General features: G+C 42.8%; 1 protein-coding gene across 5 annotated transcripts in view; it reads right to left on the bottom strand.

Annotated features, from left to right (window-relative positions):
* Window positions 1–19,513, bottom strand: part of SLIT2 (slit guidance ligand 2) — a 361,217-nt gene that overhangs the window by 14,936 nt on the left and 326,768 nt on the right. For 2 of the 5 annotated variants that reach the window (XM_036330006.1, XM_036330014.1), the window contains 4 exons: window positions 8,483–8,637; window positions 5,836–6,130; window positions 5,434–5,645; window positions 4,141–4,369 (listed from right to left, as the gene is read on the bottom strand). In XM_036330006.1, the coding sequence (XP_036185899.1) occupies window positions 4,141–4,369; window positions 5,434–5,645; window positions 5,836–6,130; window positions 8,483–8,637 (891 nt within the window). Of the gene's footprint in view, window positions 1–892; window positions 4,370–5,433; window positions 5,646–5,835; window positions 6,131–8,482; window positions 8,638–19,513 lie in introns of those variants that run through there. The other 3 variants (XM_036330022.1, XM_036330031.1, XM_036330039.1) reach the window with 2 other exon arrangements.

Genomic DNA, 19,513 nt, shown 5'->3' with positions numbered 1-19,513 from the left:
GACTATATGGAGTGAGTTTATAAAAGCAGAAAGTAGCCGCTGTATTCCACACATGAAATACACATATGCCTCACTCTGGTCAGACTTACTTCGTTTCCTGGACCACACCAGAGTTCTTTTGCGACTCAGGTCTGCACGCAGGCTGCTTTCTCTGCACGGACCCCACCCTTGACCCCCACATATACTCCCGTCCGCCTCCATCCGAGATCCTACTTTATTCTTTATGACTCAGCTTAAATGTCACCTCTCCACAGAGGCAGTCCCTGACCTCTCAATATGAACCCACTGTTACACCATTTTCTATCTTATAATTCCGTTGAGGGCTCTTACCACAATCTGAAAATAATATCAGTATGGTCGTTTGTATAAAATCTATTACCTACTCTAATCTCTACTCCAACTGCATAGAGTGTTTGCTCTGAAATGGCAAAAGAGCACTGGCCAGTGTTGCTCAGTGATTAGAACATCAGCCTGTGCACCCAAGGGTCTTGGGTTCGATTCCATGTTAAGGACATGTACCTCCATTGCAGTTTCACTCCCCACCCTGGTTGGGGTGCGTGTGGGAGGCAGCCAGTCAATGTGTCTCTCTCACATAAATGTTTTCTCTCTCCCCCTCTCTTCCTCCCTTCCTTCCTTCTACTCTCTCTGAAGAACAATGGGAAAAATATCCTCAGGTGAGGATTAACAAAAAAATAAATTAAATGGCAGAAGAGGTGTGCTTTATCTGACACTATGTATCAAAGTCTAGCATAGTTTTTTGCATGTGATAGGAGATAGGAAATAATGTGTTTTTAAATGAAATTGGAGGACACAGACATGATTAAGAATGAATAGCTTATGTAATTTACATAGATTTATATACTTTATATAAAGCTTCATATACTTTTAATAGTCTATATATTTTCACAAACATTCATTTTGAAATAATGGTCGCACTATGAGGCAGATGATACCATAAGGCTTAAAACCTTTAAGTCCTGAATCAATTTCAAATTCTTTCAACCATTTCTCCAGAAAGAATTGCTGCTAACTAAGCAAGCCTTCAAAAAAAAAAAAAAATGCTCAGAGCAATTTTAAAGCCAGGGTTAGTCTATTCTTGCTTAGAAATAATTTCAGGAAATCTGAAAGATTGAAATAGTTATTTAATAAACATATCTTAAATTGAACACATGTCAAATATCCATGGCATTTCCTGATGGGGCCTCACCAGTGTGAGAATTTAAAAGTAAACACATTAAAGATGTTTAATCACTCCATCTTTGCAAGTTACAAATGTACATTATTCCGTGCAGTAGCTTTGATTCTGAAATGTGCAAAATGTTTTTTAACGGTTGCAGTCTGCTGGGAATTCTCTAGAATAGTTCGTTTCCCTCTTAAAGTAATCTTATGGTCAAGGCTTTCAAAGTGAGGAGCCTTTTATAACATGAGCTATTGCCTTTAATTTGTCTCATTTGCTGGGAATTATTTGGCTATTGAATTTTCTCAAAGAAGGGCTCATGTGGAGGAAGTAGTGCCATCATGGGGCAAACAATCCCCTAGGAAACTTGCTAACTCAGCCCAAATCTCCGGCAAGTATAATTCTATTTTGTGCTTTTATAAGCAGGAAAGAGGAAAGAATACAGTTTGGAAACTACTAAGATGTCTCTTGTTTTTCCTTTAAAAAACAAAAACAAAACAAACGTCTCTAATCTAGATTACTTAAATCAACATGGTCGAGAGAGAGAAAAGCTGAGCTTTGGAAATGAGGCTCGAAGGGTTAAAAGAGCCTTAGTGGAGGGTTGTAGTTACGGAGCTGCTGCCTGCCTCTCTCGCACATGGACACAGGATTTCAGCTTCTCTGTTCTGGGCTGTTAATGCCTGTGTAAAGTGGGGAGCATGACAACCCTGTACATAGGTTTGCAGTGAGAGTTGAATGAGGTATCTCAGAGAAAGCCCTTGGTATAGTGCCTGGCATATAAAAAACAGTAGCTATTAAGATAGCCTATACCTATGAACACAAATCTAAACCATATCATTATCCTATATGCTCTTTGCTTAATGAATGATACACAACTCTTGGGGGGGAAAAAAAAGAGCAACTGATGGAAATTAAAAAAATGTTTTACTATCACTATGTATTTCTATCATTAAAATGTAGACATTTAAAACAAGAATGGATACATGTTTGAACAATTTGTGTCTGTGAGAGACTGTGTGTGTGTGTGTGTGTGTGTGTACGTGGGTGATCATGATATTTTTACTGGAAAATCAAGAAAGCCTCTTAGGATGATGCTATTTCCCTGTTCTGGATGGGCCTTGCCATTACTAACTCCTCCTGAGAGTGCCCTGGAAGAAAGGGAGTCCTGGTTTCATTGTTTTCCATCTGGTTCCAATTGAGGAAAAAAGAATAAAATAAAAAATACCATTTGTGCTTTACTTAGGTTACACCTTATACTGTTTGGGGGAGAAATGAATGGAATAGGCACTTTTCCTGCTAGCATAGAATGTGTCCTTCTACTCCTCTCTTCCATGTGGCCATTCCCAAGCCCCCAGACTTGACACTATGCTAACTGCCAGCCAACTTCTGACAACAGAAAATACAGGTTCTCTTCTCTGTTCTTACTGAATCACTATGACTAAGGGATTCTTAGGGCCGGGACTCTAAACACTGTGCAATTTCTAAGAAATTCACCAAGCTGTTAATGCAGTAAATATCTGTTTAATTTACAAACATCAGTAGTGTCACTGATATTAGTCTGGAGAAAGACAGAGCACATCTGAATGATACATGTACATCTAATTGTCTTTGTAAAAAGAGCTTTTGGAAAGAAACATCTGCATCTTTACAGGGTACCCTGGGATTCTGAGGAGGGAAGAGCACAGTCCACTATAAATCACTCTCAATTCTACATTATAATTTAGCAGCAAACATGTTAACATGAGAACATTAGGGTCATAAAGGAGCTTTATTGTTTTGGGGGGAAAAAATCACAGTTCTTGTCATTACAGCCTTTTCTTTTGCCACTCCACTCCCCCAAAGGGCCAAAAGGGTCAAGGACGTATTAATTTGTAACAGATCTACTTCCTAGTGTCAATTGCTACATGCCTTCTCTGTTTTGTGAGGACAGTTGCAGCGGCCACCTTCTGTACAAGGACTGTCTCACTCATAGACTTTACAGGGCTCTGCAGGTGGCCTGAGTGAGGCCAGTAGGTCAGTGACACCAGTGGTCAGATGTCTAAGTAAACAACAGACCAACACATCTTTATCCCCAGATATTACCCTATGTTAGTACTATTGCCAAAAAGATCCTGATTTTTAAGTTTGAAAAAATGTACAAAAATATCAGGACAATTATAAATTAATATATATTAAAGCATCAAGAAACAGCAAAAGGATGGCCTAACATGTTAAGCACAATGTACTTTGATACAATAAATATTTCTCATGAAAACGGAATACTGTATAGGGCTGTTTAGAACTCATAGAAACAAAAAAAATCATATTACTAATTTATCAATAATCTATTGGTTCTTTATCATCTCCTTTATCGTTTATATTACAAAAAAATTAATACTGGAAAATGGTCGATAAACACTTTTGTGTGCTTCTTGTGCTAGCATGCCGACCTGTATAAAAACACGATAACATGTTAGCACCCCCATCCTGTCTCCCACGAGTGGGACCCAGGTCCCGGGGCCTCTATATTTTGCACAAAATATTTCTCATCCAGGTGTCCTATCTGCGACTCCTGGGCTCCATCCCTCCGCCTCGCATCCTCACTCACACATGTGCTTGGTCCCCGTGGGCCGCAGTGACTCAGATGCGGGCTCACGGGCCTGTGCTCGGGCCAAGTTCAAGTTCAGGCTCGCGGTTGGCTCCCTGGGTATGTGCTTGGTCCCCATCGCTATTCCAATGCCTCCGGGTGACCTCCCTTCCCACTTCTCCGGCGTCGGGGAAGCTGTGGTTCACGCATTTCTATTTTTTTTTCTTCCAAATGCAGAAAAAAAAGGTCTTTATTCTCATAATAAAAATAAGTGTGTTCTGTATCTTACAATATATTTCAAATATTTCCACTAGGAAGCATTCGCGAGTCCAGCGTGGCCAAGCAGGAGACAGCATCTGCCAAGACAGCAGCCCCGAGAGGCGGTTAGGAGGCGCACCTGCTGCAGCCGCACTTGACCACCTTCTCGACCTCCTCCACGAAGGACGACCCGTCCGTGCATTCGAAGGAGTATTTCCGCCGCTTGCTCCGCAGGGGCCCGCAGCACTGGCCCCCCGCGCACCCGCCTCTGCACTCCAGCCGGGACACCTTCTTGGTTGTCTGGCAGGCGGCGTAGCCCTGCTGTTTCTGGTAATAATCTCTGATCCGCTCCCCTTGGCAGGAGACTTCTAGGGAAGAACACAGAGCACAGGCTGTGAGTCACGCAGAGGGAGTGCGAATCCGCCCTGGAGCCAGCAGGGGGCGCCTCTCCTTCCTGTCCCTTCCTGCTATTGTCAGTTACAGGGCATATAGGGACTGGTGGCTTGGCCTGCTGTCCTTAGAAAAAAATGCTTCTTTGGGGCCTTTATTTTCAGTGAATATTATCAGTGTGAGCTGTAACTACTATGGCCAGTGGACTGACAAGAAAATTGGGTCCCTAACCCTTTTTTTTTTTATGGCAAAAATGTGCCTCTTCTGTTTTTACACTCCCAGCAGCTGGATCTGTTTACCGCAGGGAGACGTTTCCGAGAGTATGCGGTTTAATTTATTAGACCTGGGGTTTAACATCATTCAGTCTGTTACTTGATACAAAGAACATTCCACGGACTTCATAAATTACCCCGGTAAGAACGAGTTCAAAAAGAGCCATCTGCTCAGAGCTTCCGTGGGCACGTTCCCCTTGTCTGGTCCCTCTTATACACTCAGCAGCATCTGGGCCAGCTGGAGGCCAGGGCGAGCTGGTCCCACAGACACGAGGGAGGAGAGAGGCGGGCCAGCACCTCAGACCCGCCCCATCCCTCGCACCTGCATAATACGCTGGGATAAACCATTCTGATTCTAATGTCAGAGGTGGTGTTATCCTCAAGCTAGAGCCTCTTTATTACCTCGCTCTTTGTGCCAGGAGACACACTGGTAATATATTTGGGTGAGAACATCGGATAAAGGTAAGAAAGGAATCCAGTTAGGTGGGCTGCTACCTACAGAAGGCAGAAGGGAGGGTTTTCACAGCAGATCAGCGTGGGAGCAAACAGCCGAGGCGGGTACAATCTTGACTCGGAAGGTGAGGATAGCTCCCGTCTGCTGCCTTCATGACACTGGGAAATCAATCAGCAGCAGCAACTACAAGTCCTGGCCTTCCTGCTCTCACTCCCCCCTCTCTGGCTCACTCCCATTGTCTCCCTTTCTCTCTCTTTTCAAAGACAAGGCCCTCTTGCTTTTCTAAGACGCGGAGGTGCCCAGCTGGTTGGCTTACCTCGGTCACAGCTGTCCCCGGTGTATCCGCTGCTGCACTCGCAGTAGGGCTGCCCCAGGCCGGACAGCCTGCATTTCCCGTGCTTACACTTGATGGCCTGGCAGGGGTTAAACAGGTCCTCCTCTTCGTCACACAGGACGCCCCCGTGGCCCTCCAGGCACTTACAGCTGTAGGAGAAGGCGTTGATGGGTAGGCAGGTGCCATGCACGCATCTGCAGAGAGGAGGAAGGCAGGAATGACGATGCATGAGCAGAGAGGAGGAGGATGGAGGAAATATGAAGGAGAGAGTTTAAGGGGCTGACTCCCTCCCTCCCTCTCTCCCTTTCTCCTCCCCTCCCTTTCCTAGGGTTTGCTTTGAGGATTGCCATATGCATGTTTCACTAACAAGTAGCCCGAACTTACTTATTTCCAAGACAGGGGTCATTGGTTCTCTGGTCACAGAGGAGCCCGGTCCATCCTTCCTCACACTCGCAGGTGAAGCCGGACTGGCTGCTGGCCTGGCATGTGCCGTGGGCACACACCTTCTTGTGGCACGGCTCACAGCCGGGCAGAATGCCGGTCTGCATGGGCACCTTGCGGAAGTCCTGCAGCTCGCTGTTGATGTAGAGGTTGCGGATGCAGCCGTGGAAACTGGTGCCATTCTGCCCGGGGGCCTGGCGCAGGGCGGCAGCCACGTTGTTGTTTTTCCCGGGCATGCCTGGGGAGGGACAGCGAGTCAGAGGTCAGGCTCTTTGGGGACTCCTCAGCCATTGACCACCCAGATGCTCTTAGCTCTCCCGCAGGGTGGCAGTATGTGGGACACGGCTATCGGAGAGACTGATGGCATGAGCATCTGGTCCTGTGGTCTCAACCTGGATGCACTTGGGAATCCCATGGGCTCTTTGAAGAAATACTATTGCTTGGGACCTCAGCCCAGACCTCCTTGATCCGATTTTCAGGGCAGGGTGGGGAGGAAGAAGAGATGTGTGTTTTTTTTTCTTTTTTAAAAATTATATTTTCATTTATTTCAGAGAGGAAGAGAGAGGGAGAAAGATAGAAACATCAATGATGAGAGAAAATCACTGATCAGCTGCCTCCTGCATGCCCCACACTGGGGATGGAGCCTGCAACCCGGGCATGTACCCTGACTGGGAATCGAACCATGACCTCCTGGTTCATAGGTTTACAACTCAACCACTGAGCCATACCAGCTGGGCGAGATGTGTGTTCTCTGCTTCTCTTTTTAAAGAAAATACTCTGGGCAATTTTAATGTACAACTAGAGAAAGGACCTAGTTCATTGATGGTCAATCTTCAATTTTTAATATTTGTTTCAAACCAAACCTGACATGAAGGCATACATATATAAAACCTAAAAGCTGAGCTACTGTTCCCAAAAGGCAGGATTGGGAAGGGGGTGGGGGTAGTACTCTCTCCCGTCTCCACACTCAACCCCTCTACCTGGACACACCCCCTGGAAGCCTGGAGTTCCACAAAGCAAGGTTAGTAATCTCTGACTAATCCTGCCTCTTAAAGACAAAAGGCCCAAGGCCCAAGGGTCTACTCAATGTCACCCAGCAGGACTGAGTTAGAGTCAGGCCATGAGATGAACCTCTGCAATCTCTCATCACAGTTCAGTCCATCCGGATTCAGAGGGTGAGAGCTGGGGGTTCACAGTGACTGTGACCCTGGTCCTGCCAAATTCTAAGCTAGAAACTAATCCAGGTCACCACTGGTAACATCCAGAGCACAGCCGTGGATGCCAGGGCCTCAGACACTCGCCATGCTTCCTGTCAGGACAGCACCTCATTCACATCATTGTTTTTCTTGCTAATTGAGAGGGAAACCATCCTATTCCAAGACATCAGAAATACAAAAGAAATTCCTCCAAACAAAGAATCAGCAATCTCTGTATATATTCATTCCACTAGTGATAGTCATGGAGTAACCCACATTTGGCAACACTGAGGAATCTTTCCACGGCCTAAGCCAGACCCAGAAATAGCTCCTGGATGAGATCCCACAGGAGGCAACTGTCCAGGTCGCGGTGGGAGAAGGGGAGGATGGTGGAGGCTTGCAGAGAAGCTGATTTCCTGCTGGCTGTTCATGTCCTCCTTGTGCCTGGACTCTGAGCTTCTGGCTGGAGGGTTCAAGAGGGGAAAGCCCTGGCTCTCACTTTCTAGGGGGTTCAATGGTTACAATGACCAAGAACCTGAGTACTCCCTGGGTCCTGCCTCATGGCATCATCATCTTTCCCATTCAAAGGAGCCAGAGTCAGACAGCTAAGTGCACAGCATCACAAGGCTAGAGGTCAAAGTCTCTATTGGTGGTTCTGGGTGCACTTGGGCTGGTCTAGGGCTTGGTTTTCTCATCTGCAACATGAATGGATGGACTAAAACAGTTGTTTCCAAGCTGGTCATACATAAGAACCACCAGAAGCGCAAGCCCGGAAGGCGGGGCCCCAACCCCTTTCTCTCCCCTCCCTGGGATTCTGACTCAGCAGGAAGGTATGTCATGCAGGGATTTAAATGTTAACCTGCAACTCAGGTGATTCTGATGCAGGTGCTTCCCCATCACACTTTGATGGGTACTGAACTATGCACTTGGCTTGAAGTTCCATGAGTTCAGGGTTTTAGTCGATGTCCATCTGGCCTTGGAGACTGGGCTGCAGTGTAGAGCCAGGTCAGAAGGATGAAGCCTGCCATTTCCAGGAGAGGACCATGACAGGAAGTTCCTTGCTCTGGGGTAAGTTCCTCTCACCACTTCCTTTTCCATAGACCAGATTGAATAATAAGGTGCATTTCTATAATGTGTACATCATCTAGCATGTGATAGACACAAAGAAATACCAATGTTCTTCTCCACCCAATGACCCATTCAGTTAAAACCAGAGCTGGGATTACAAATGGTTCCTTAACAGCTTATCTGGGCTCTTTCTTTTCTATCCTTGCTGTCTTTCAGGGATGGAGCAGTACTGGTCAATGACCATGGGACCAGGCGCCAACAACTTCAGAATCAGGCTTTGATGACAATCACACATCAGAACCCACTGGATTTGGAAGAGTGCTTACCTCCTACATAGAGTGGGGAGTCAAAATTCAGAGTGGACTGCTTTGACAAGTTGGTGATGATTTTGGGGCTCCCTCCATCCACGGAGAGGGAGAGACTCTGGTCCAGGGCAAGTAGCTCCACAATGTGAAAGTTTCCATCATTGATCGTCTCCACGCTACACACAAACAAACAAAAACAAAACTTAGATGGTGCCTCCATGTTCTTCATATTAAAGAAAAGAAGTTACAATACAAATCCAACAAGCACTTCGTGGGAGAACATACTCCTGTCTAACATGAATAAAGATAAAAAACATTGGTTGATTTAAAAATAAAATATATGTTCAAGGTGATAAAATTTCTATTCCTAGCCAAGATAGAAGCTTGTTCTTCCATTGGGAGAAGTGGAAATGAGTACATTTTATCATTATCCAGTCATTTTCTCCTAATATATAGAAATTAAAAAGACACTTGATGTATTTGTTTTAAAATGCCACAAACGTTCCATTTACAAGACAAGGAACCTACACCTGCGTCAGATACCTCCTACATACGCTAATGTTAGGAGATAATTGCCTCTGCTCTCTTCAATCTGCACATAAGACATTAGAATCAAACATACACATGAATACAGGAAGAACCAAGGTGGTAGGATCACTGTACTTTAAAAAGTGTTTATATTGATCGTTAGAGAGAGGGGAAGTGAGCGGGATAGAGAGAGAGAAACATCAATGATGAGAATCATTGATCAGCAGCCTCCTGCATGCCCCCTACTGGGGATCAAGCCCACAACCTGGGCATGTGCCCTGACTAGGAATTGAACCAGTGACCTCTTGGTTCATAGATCAATATTCAACCACTGAGCCACATTGACTGGGCTGCACTTTTTAAAATGTGTTAATTGATAATATACTCTTACTTTCTTTGCAGTTTTCAGAAGGCCACCCATCAAATGATACTCCTGGGAAGAAATCTACGTTTAGTGAAGAGGAGGGAATGCAGATTAAACAGAAAGCGTGACATAGTCGTATCTAGAAGTCCAGTGCTGACAGTGGTTCTTCAGTTTCTCTTCTATAACTTTGTAGGGCTGGGTCCAGCAATTATTCCAAAAAGTTTGAGGGGGCTTACGAAAAGTCCCAAAATGGTTAAAAACTGAGGTCAATGAACCGTGAGGATTGGGAATAGGATGAAATTGGGTGCGATCAGTACGTAGGTGCTGTGTGGCTGTGAAGTGGGGCTGTACATCTCACAGGAGTCCTGCAGTCAGCAAAGATGAGAACAGGACCCAGGAAGAAAACAGGATCAAGGCACAGTGCATGTTGGGAAGATACTCACCTTTCAGTATAGATGCAAAAGAGGGCATAATGCGAATTGGGCCCAAAAGTAAATAGCGAATATTACAGAATTAATATAATAGTGTTTTGACTGCAAAGACTTTTTTTAAAAGGCTCAAAAATGGAAATATCAGAGCATATGTTAGAGAGATTGTGAATACCCAATATTCTCTACACAAGGTGTTTCCTTAAATTCCCAGGAGCTGATATTTAGATTTGCTAACAGGTCAAGCCTGGGAAATAACAGAAGAATGTATTGACATTTCTGCTCAATGCTTCTCACCACAGAAGTCTAATCTTTTCCTTTTTTTTCCCCTGCATAAAATAGATTTTGTGATTTGACAACAATATAAAGCATTTTGCAGAACTGTGAAAACACCTGAAGTTCTCTATTTTAAGTGGTTAAAGGAGCTCCTGTGTACAGGGATCTTTGATAACCTGTCTCAAATGTCATCTTTCAAAAATGTTAGATATAAAAATCAATATTTTTGCCTTCTACACATTTATTATCCCACTAAAATCAACATTTAAAAATGCTATACAAGGACATTGTTTTCTAAATAAATTTGCATTGCAACTCTTAGTGGTCTTAAATATGACGGTTTTCTAAGGGGATATGCTGAGTAGAAATATCAACTAGTGTTTAAGCATACAGATTTTGATGTCAGGTAAACCTGGATTTAAATCCAGGTCTTGAATTTATTAAATTTTTGACTTTAGATAAGTTACTTAATTGCCAATAAATTTCAGTTTTCTCTTCAGTAAAAGTTAGTAAATATTTATCCCTCTTATAATTAATGGGAGGTCTATAGAGAATGATTTTTTTTTAATGCAGAGCAAAGCATCCAGCATATGGAAAGAACAAAGTTAAATGTTAGATATTAGTATCGTCTAGACCAGGGGTCCTCAAACTTTTTAAACAGGGGGCCAGTTCACTGTCTCTCAGACTGTTGGAGGGCCGGCCTATAGTTTTTTTAAAAAAATATGAACAAATTCCTATGCACACTGCACATATCTTATTTTGAAGTAAAAAAACAAAATGGGAACAAATACACTATTTGTATTTGCATGTGGCCCGCGGGCCGTAGTTTGAGTTCCCCTGGTCTAGACTAATAAAAGGGTAATATGCTAGTTAGACCAGGTCAGCTGGCCATCTTCCAGATGTCCAACTTTCTTCTGGACAAAGCCATGGTGGTGGGGGCTGAGGCAGAGGCAGTTAGGGGTGAGATCAGGCTGGCAGGGCAGAGCAGTTAGGGGCGAGATCAAGCTCACAGGGGGTTAGAGGCGATCAGGCCGGCAGGAGAGGGCAGTTGGGGGTGACCAGGCCAGCAGGGGAGGGAATTTGGGGGTGAGATCAGGCCGGCAAAGGAGGGCTGTTGGGGGTGACCAGGCCAACAGGGGAGGGCTATTGGGGTGACCAGGCCAGCAGGGGAGGGCAGTTGGGGGTGACCAGGCCAGTAGGACAGGGCAGTTGGGGGCACGACCAGGCCAGCAGGGGAGGGCAGTTGGGGGCTAGATCAGGCCGGCAGGGCAGGACAGGGCAGTTGGGGGCAACCTGGCCAGCAGGGGAGGGCAGTTGGGGGCAATCAGGCCAGCAGGGTAGCAGTTAGGGGGTGATCAGGCTGGCAGGCAGGAGTGGTTAGGGGCAATCAGGCAGGCAGGCAGGTGAGCGGTTAGGAGCCAGTGGTCCCAGATTGTGAGAGGGATGTCTGACTGCCTAAGGGATCTGACCTAAAGCGGCAGTTGGACATCCCCTGAGGGGTCCCAGATTGGAGAGGGTGTAGGCCGGGTTGAAGGACACCCCCCCCCCGTGCACGAATTTCGTGCACTGGGCCTCTAGTATCAGTATATAAATAATGCCATGCTATGTCAGAGTTTTCTTCAGAAAGAAACTAGTTCAGTTTCATTTTTAATAATAATTTTAAGATTAAAAGACTGGCAAAAACACAGTAGCTTGTTTGGGGGCATATCTTGTTCAAGTTACTAAAAGTTTTAAGTAAAACATTAAAATAAAGATATACATAGAGAAAGTAGTGGTCAATCACTTTTTCCTTTGTGATCATATGCAACCCTCAAAATGGTTTTCTATCAATGTTCTATGAACACTGACCTTAATTATTGTAAAAATAAGCCCTATGTACTGGGGAATGGGTTCTGGGTCACATGGGTTTTAGACAATCAATCCAGGCTTGTCATCGTCAATGGTGGTGTTTGCTCCAGTACAACTGAGTATGCAATCTTAAAGCAGGAGCCATGTATTCCTTATTTATTTACTCTTTAATGTATCCAGTAGAGTGTCTGGTATATAGTAGATGCTCAATAAATATTTGTTACGTAAGTAAAATGTGAGGGAGTTGTATTAGGCATAACATATATAATTTTTTAGTAATACTAATGCGATTATAGTTACACATAGTCTAGAGACTTCAAGCAATCTTCAGGAAGGACATCTAAACAATGCACATTATTTAAAATATCTGATTTTTCAGGGGCCATATCCTGAAGGACAATGCCGGGAGATAAACCTTATTCAGCTTGTCCTAGGTCTCATTAGATTTGTGACACTGGGTTTGTGACACAGGTAGTTTTCCTCTGCTTTATCTTCCTCATCAGGGAAATGTGATTAATAAGACCAAAGAAATATATAGCACATACTATGAGCCAGGTTCTGCCCTAAGAACTTTACATGTATTGACTCATTTGATACTCATAACAACTCTAAGGCTTGGGCACCTAGGGTATTCAAGGTGGCACAGCCTGTGGCCAAAGGAATTTGAAGCCAGGTTGCCGGGTTATAGAGTGTGTGCTTCTAATTATTATGCGTCACTTTTACAAAGAAAAGACAACACACCTAGAGTACCTAGTACTATACAATCAACGTGTATAGATGATTTCTTTCCCAAATAGCCCAGGAATAAAGTTCTATGGAAAACGACCTCATATGATGGTTGCACAATTTGTACATTTACTAAAAATCAAGAATTGTAAAAAAAAAATATGCCATAATCTTATCATGAGAGTCTGAAGGCTATGAGAAGGCATCTGAAGTGTATAGACATGAAACCTGGATTTGGATTCAATTTTCCCAATTACAAAATTCAGACTGACTATGTTTCTCTCCTCCCGAAAGCTTTGTGTCAAAGCTGATCATTCTAGAACTTGACAAAAGTTATCACTGAGCTGAATTCCATTTCTTTTCCGATGAAGGCCACACTCTGGCCTTTTAACAGATGTGTTGTGAATTTAATATTTTTATTTTAATATATGTTTATTGTTGATAGTATTATAGATATCCCCCCCCCTTTCTTCCTTCCCTCCCTCCTCCCAGCCCCTAACAGCCCCAGATCTTCACTACCCTATTGCCCGTGTCCATGGGCTATGCCTATTAGTATATAAGTTCTTTGGTTTATCTCTTCTTGTCCCCGCAACCGCACATTGAGGTATGTCAGCCTGTTCTATGCCTCCATTCTTTGGGTCTTATTTTGTTGGTCAATTCATTTTGCTCAGCGATCCCACTTCTGGGAACACTAGTATATCCTAATATTTTTAGATTCTTTGTTTTCTAAGGTGGCATTGTGGGGATGGGGCCTGGGGGGGATATGTGAGAGCTAAGAGTATTCTAAACTGGTGTTTCACGCTGTCCTGTAAAGCATACCCTAAACTGGGGAAGGACCAGGAATGCCCTTTTAAAATAAGGCAGTGTCCGACACTGCAGTTGTTACACAATAAAACAGCCATCATCGATTTTACCGTCTATCACAGTCATCGTCTACCTACCCACTTGCAATGCACAGGTCCCTCTGCGTTCTGACAAGTATTGATAAACTCTCTCACTGCCCCCTCGGGAACTATATATCTGATGACTCACAGAAGTCACAAGTGAACCACTTAACATCGAGCCTTTCCACTGGGAACATAAATTGCATTTATTACCATTATTATGTAATTCCGTTTTGCTATACTCATCTGTTACCTGACGTTTTTTATTTTTGAATTCCTAAATGGATGTATGAAAACAAAGCAGTTACTCAACTGTGTCTTGTGGTCTGCTACAGAAAAAGAGTTTAAGAACTTGGGGCTTAAGAGAAGAGAGGTTCTAACCTGTCTCAGATTTTTCTAATTTATGTAGGACACATTAAGAGTGACTTTCATATTTCTATCTCCACCATAAATCTTGAGTTATTTCAGTAACTGAATAAAGATAAATAGTTCATTGGCTTATGCAAGGTCCAGCTTTTTGCTTTAAAAATTTAAAGTATCTGTTGGCACATTCTGTGCAATTAAATAGGGATAAAAAAAACAGACAAATTCAACTGGTCACCTCATTTCGATATCTCTTGGCTGAAGATACTTCAACTGTATGGTGGGAGGGTAATAAAAATTTCCCTGCCTATCTGTTTAAATCAAAAGGAATGTCCGGGCCAAAGGGGATCAAAGGTATTTATGTATATGCATAAGAGTTTTCACAGGGACATTTTATAAAATAATGAGTTTATCAAGTAAAGCTATATTTTACCCAGTACTTCAGAGGCAAATTATCTAATTAAAATGCACTAAAATAGAAAGTGAATTCTGCCTTCAGTCAGAGCCCTATGTAAGACAATAACATTTGCACTTGGGTATTTATTCTTTAGCATCTGGATACTGAGCATGAAGAGCATCCATAAACCACAATCATTATGCACCTACTATGTGCCTATCACTACACTAGGAGCTTTGCACTCATTGCTTACAATTCTCCCAATCACACATGAAAAACAGATCTAATTCCAATTGCTCAGATGAGAAAATGTAAGTACACAGAGGTGCAGTAACCTGTTCAAAGTTATAAAGTTGGTAAAAAGTGGTGTCTTCCCCCGTGTTACATCGAGAAGGGCCAAGTTTTATCTTGGAAATGAGAAGACCATATTGATTCTGTTTCTCCAATGAGAACCAATTTATTTATTTATTTATTTATTATTATTATTATTATTATTATTATTATATTATTATATTTTTTTAAGCCAAGCCAGTAAGTTGCCTAACTCAGAGGCTGTGCACTGAACCAAGCCTAAGAGCCGGAGGGGAAATTCCCCTAAAGGTGTATGTGTTCCTTAACTACTGAAGCCAATGAATGCATGGTACAATCCTGTGCTTCTGTGAGCTATTTATTTGATTTCCTGGATTTTAAAAAGTTGACCATGTTTTCAAAGAAGCTGTCTGGTTTGGAAAATGACATTAATTTGAATCTAAAAAACAAGGCATGCCATTTTTATTAAAATGTTTAAAGTTTCTATCGAGATGACAACAGTCACTGTGAAAGGCAATAAATTATCAGCCTGCTTGAGAGAAAAATGAATTACTCTGTTTCTGTCCAAGGGATTACTGCTGATGGTAGTTTTAAGTTTAGGCTGTCATTCATTCATTCATTCATTCATTCATTCATTCATTCATTCATTCACTCATTCATTCATTTACTAATTTGTTCATTCACTTATTCATTCATGGCACTATTGCCAAGTCCTTTTTGATGCTATTCTCTAAGCAGTTTAAAAATTAGGCTACGTGTGATATTCTACATTCATTCACTAGTTAGGCAGTTCATGTCATCTCTGCTGATTGGATCCCTTAGACAGCAGGGATCTAATGTTGGTGAATGTCAATGACTAGCTCTCTGCAGTCAAATGCTCTACCACTGAGCTATATCCCCTATGACTAGCTCTCTGAAACAAGAAAAAGAACCTGGATATTTAGGGATTTCTGTGGTGGAAATACTCTCCACATGGCTGATTTCAAGGCCAACATCAAGCATGATGTCATGGAACTCAGATATGAGAAGAGATGCACATTCAGAGCTTTTATAAAATTGGTTCTGAAATCATGGTCCCTGGATGAGAGTATCACTTGGGAACTTAGAGAAACAAAAACTGGGGAACATATCTGAGATGTGAGTCAGGAGCTAGAGGTGGAGCCCAGGAATATGCATTTTAACATACTTTTCAGGTGATTCTGATGCACACTGTTTGAAAACAATTGCTCTACACCACTGCCTGCATGTCTGGCCCTGTTAGCAGTAAGTGTGTCTACAAGAAACCATGACCTTTTGAAATCAGATGTAAAAAATAAAATGAGCCCTGGCTGGTGTTTCTCAGTGGTTAGAGTGTTGGCCCATGAACCAAAGGATTGTGGGTCTTATACAAGTCAAGGACATGTACCTGGGTTGCAGGATCCCCACCCTGGCTGGGACGAATGTGGGAGGCAATCAATTTATGTGGCTCTCCCGTATCGTATCATTGTTTCTCTCTCCTCTCCCCCTCCCTTCTACTCTCTCTAAAATCAATGGGGGAAAAAAAAAATCCTCCAGTGAGGATTAACAACAAAAGAAAAGGAAATAAAATGATGAAACGTGCATGCCACTTTAGTCCTAATGGGAAAGAAATAATCACTATATCTTGGGTTTTCTGAATCACACTTAAAGCAATGTTAACTATTCCCTCTAGACACAATTCTGTGAGATAATGGTTCTCATACAGATTCATTTGAGACAGTAACTGACATCTAAAATGAAACTTTTTAAAGCAAAAATTACTCTACAGAAACAATAACTTAACATGTGGTTATGTTCCCCTAATTTTGTCAGATTTCATTTTACTAAAATAAAATCCATTTCCATCAACATTGAAAAGAAACCATGCAACTGCAAAGATGCACCTGTTGCACAAAATCATTCCTTTGTGCGATGTTCCAACAGCACATTAAATAACGCACAATTTGAAGAAAAGTTTACCATAGTCATCTTTTACAACATAAAATTACACAGTTAAACGGAACTTAAACTGAACAAATCCGCCGAAACCGGTCTGGCTCAGTGGATAGAGCGTCGGCCTGCGGACTGAAAGGTCCCAGGTTCGATTCCGGTCAAGGGCATGTACCTGGGTTGCGGGCACATCCCCAGTAGGAGATGTGCAGGAGGCAGCTGATCGATGTTTCTCTCTCATAGATGTTTCTAACTCTCTGTCTCTCTCCCTTCCTCTCTGTAAAAAATCAATAAAATATATTTTAAAAAAAAAAACTGAACAAATCCTCTAAGGTAAGAATACATAAAAACACCTCGTATTCAAACAGCAAGTGGTGTACTTTTCTAATGTCAGCTAACATGGAAACACATTCAAGTTTGAAAATTTAATTTAACTCAACAAAATATGTAGTAAGCAACAGGGTTGTTGCTGGGTTTTGCTATAAAGATGGGGAACGAATACCTTTCATCAAAGTTCACATCCTAGTTGTCTGAGCAAGGTTAGAAGTATTTGGATAAATGCCAGAAATTAGTAGGAGCAGAATTAAGACTTGAGACCAATTTCAAGTTGAAGGTAAAGGAAGGAAAAAAAAAAAAGATTAATAGTAACTCCACTACATCTATATATATATGCCCGGGAAGCTTGTACCGCCTCTCAGTGAAGTTAGGATCATGACAGGGACCCAGGTTTGGGTGAAGCAAAGGAAATGAACCCAGTTTTGGATACTCCGAAATGATAATCCCAATAGCTATCATTTTTACTATTTGGCATGCATTGTTCTAAATATTTTACATGTATCAAATCATAAAATTCTTACCACAGTCCCACAAAGACAGAACTCTGATAGGTTATCACCATTTACCAGGTGAGGCCCAGAGTGCTTAAGCCATATGCTCAAGATGCACAGGTAACAGACAGCAGAGCTGGGACTGGAATTAAGTCACATTGTCTTTAGAGCACCTGTTCCTTTTGATTACTTGAATTTTCAGTTTGAGCAAACATTCAAATAGTTCAAAAACCCAAATGATATCGAATGGTATTTCACATACAAGTCTTGCTTCCAACCAACTGTTTCCTCTCTTCCCTAGTTTGTCTATGCAAATACATGGAGATAGAAATGCAAAAATTCACCCATGTTTGACACTGTTTCTGCCTTAATTTTTTTATCCCCTTTGAACTGAGCAATAGACCTTGGAAACCTTCCAATGTAATACATAGAGAACCTCCTCATTCCCTCCCTCCCTCCCTTCCTTTTCTTTTTAACAGTGCATTCTATTTTGTGAATGTACTGTACATAGTTTACTTAGATAAAAACTAGGTTGCTTCCTAACCTTTGTCTTTATAGCCAATGCCACAGCAACTTACCCAACACACATGTTATTTCTATGTCTTCAGCTATATTCGTAGGAACAATTTCCAGAAGTGGGATTTTATAGGTTAGAGAGTAAATACAGTTGTAATTTTGATAGATATTTTCAAAATGCTCTCCATAGAAACTGTAAACAAGCTATACTTCTAGTGTTAATGTATAAGGATTGAGGGTACACTTTTAACTCCTCTGCTACACCCCAGAAAGAGCTACCAGGAAAATTTTCCTGTATTGCTACTAGGTAAATGAGAATGAAGACAATGAAAATGGGGAGTGAGGACAGCGTTGAGTTTACAATTCAATATTCAGAAAAACCTTATAGGGAAGATGCTACATTATTTACAGAAATGAGTTCTGAGGTACAGAAAATTATGTACCTTGCCTGAGTTTATATCCTAGTAATTGGCCAAGTCTAGATCTGAACACACATCTTAGGCACTATGATTCTTACCTGTCAAATACCAGGGTGTTAAAATAATTTAATTGTTCCCTGTGGTCTCTATTATACAAAACCAAATTTCTATTAAAAATTGGAAAATTGATATATGCATATTATATCTATACTAATAAAAGCCTAGGTGGCCCTCGTGCATGACGCTGCCACAAGATGGCTGCCACAAGATGGCCACGTGCACAGCGGAGGTGGGGCCTGGCAGCCGCTCCGCACAGTGAGGCCTGGGGGTCCTGCGGCTCTGCTCGGCATGGAGGAGGCTGGTCCTGGCGTCTCTGCCACCTTGCGTGGAGGAGGCGGGTCGTGGCAGGGGAGGGCAGTTGTGGGCGATCAGGCCAGCAGGGGAGGGCAGCTGGGGTCAATCGGGCTGGCAGGGGAGGGCAGTTGTGGGCAATCAGGCCGGCAGGAGAGTGGTTAGGGGGCAATCAGGATGGCAAGCAGAAGCAGTTAGGGGCAATCAGGCAGGCAGGAAGGCAAGCAGTTAGAAGCCAGTGGTCCTGAATTGTGAGAGGGATGTGGGTGATCGGGCCTAAACTGGCAGTCAGACATCCCCTGAGGGGGGTCCCAGATTGGAGAGGGTGCAGGTTGGGCTGAGGGACAGCCCCCCTGAATTTCATGCACCGGGCCACTAGGCCCTCGCGCTCTCTCTCTCTCTCTCTCTCTCTCTCTCTCTCTCTTTATATATATATAAAAGGCTGATATGCAAAGTGTCCCCTTGGGAGTTTGACTGGGAAACTAAGAATATGATCGCTTGCTATAACATGCGCTGACCACCAGGGGGTGGCATGGAACGAAGGAAGGCCCTGGCTGGCAGCCAGCAACTGGGGAAGGAAGGCCCCGGCCGGCAGCGGAAGACCCCGATTGGCTCTGATCGCTGGCCAGGCCTAGGGACCTACCTGTGCACGAATTTTATGCACAGGGCCTCTAGTTTACATGTAATACATATTAATCAATTCAGTCAGACTATCATCTCTCTATTTGAATTTCAGGTAATTGTTGTTTCTTTTCTTTTCCTTAAAAAATGTAATAACTTTTCTTGAGTGTTGTGCCATAAACTGAAGAGCAAGCATTAGTTAAAAACGATGCTTTTCCTAGACTTCTGATTCATATTGTAAAATGAGT

This window comes from Myotis myotis, unplaced genomic scaffold (assembly GCF_014108235.1).
Source record: "Myotis myotis isolate mMyoMyo1 unplaced genomic scaffold, mMyoMyo1.p scaffold_m19_p_1, whole genome shotgun sequence".
In the NCBI taxonomy this organism is placed as follows: Eukaryota; Metazoa; Chordata; class Mammalia; order Chiroptera; family Vespertilionidae; genus Myotis; species Myotis myotis.
This window is presented reverse-complemented; position numbering and strand designations above follow the sequence as displayed.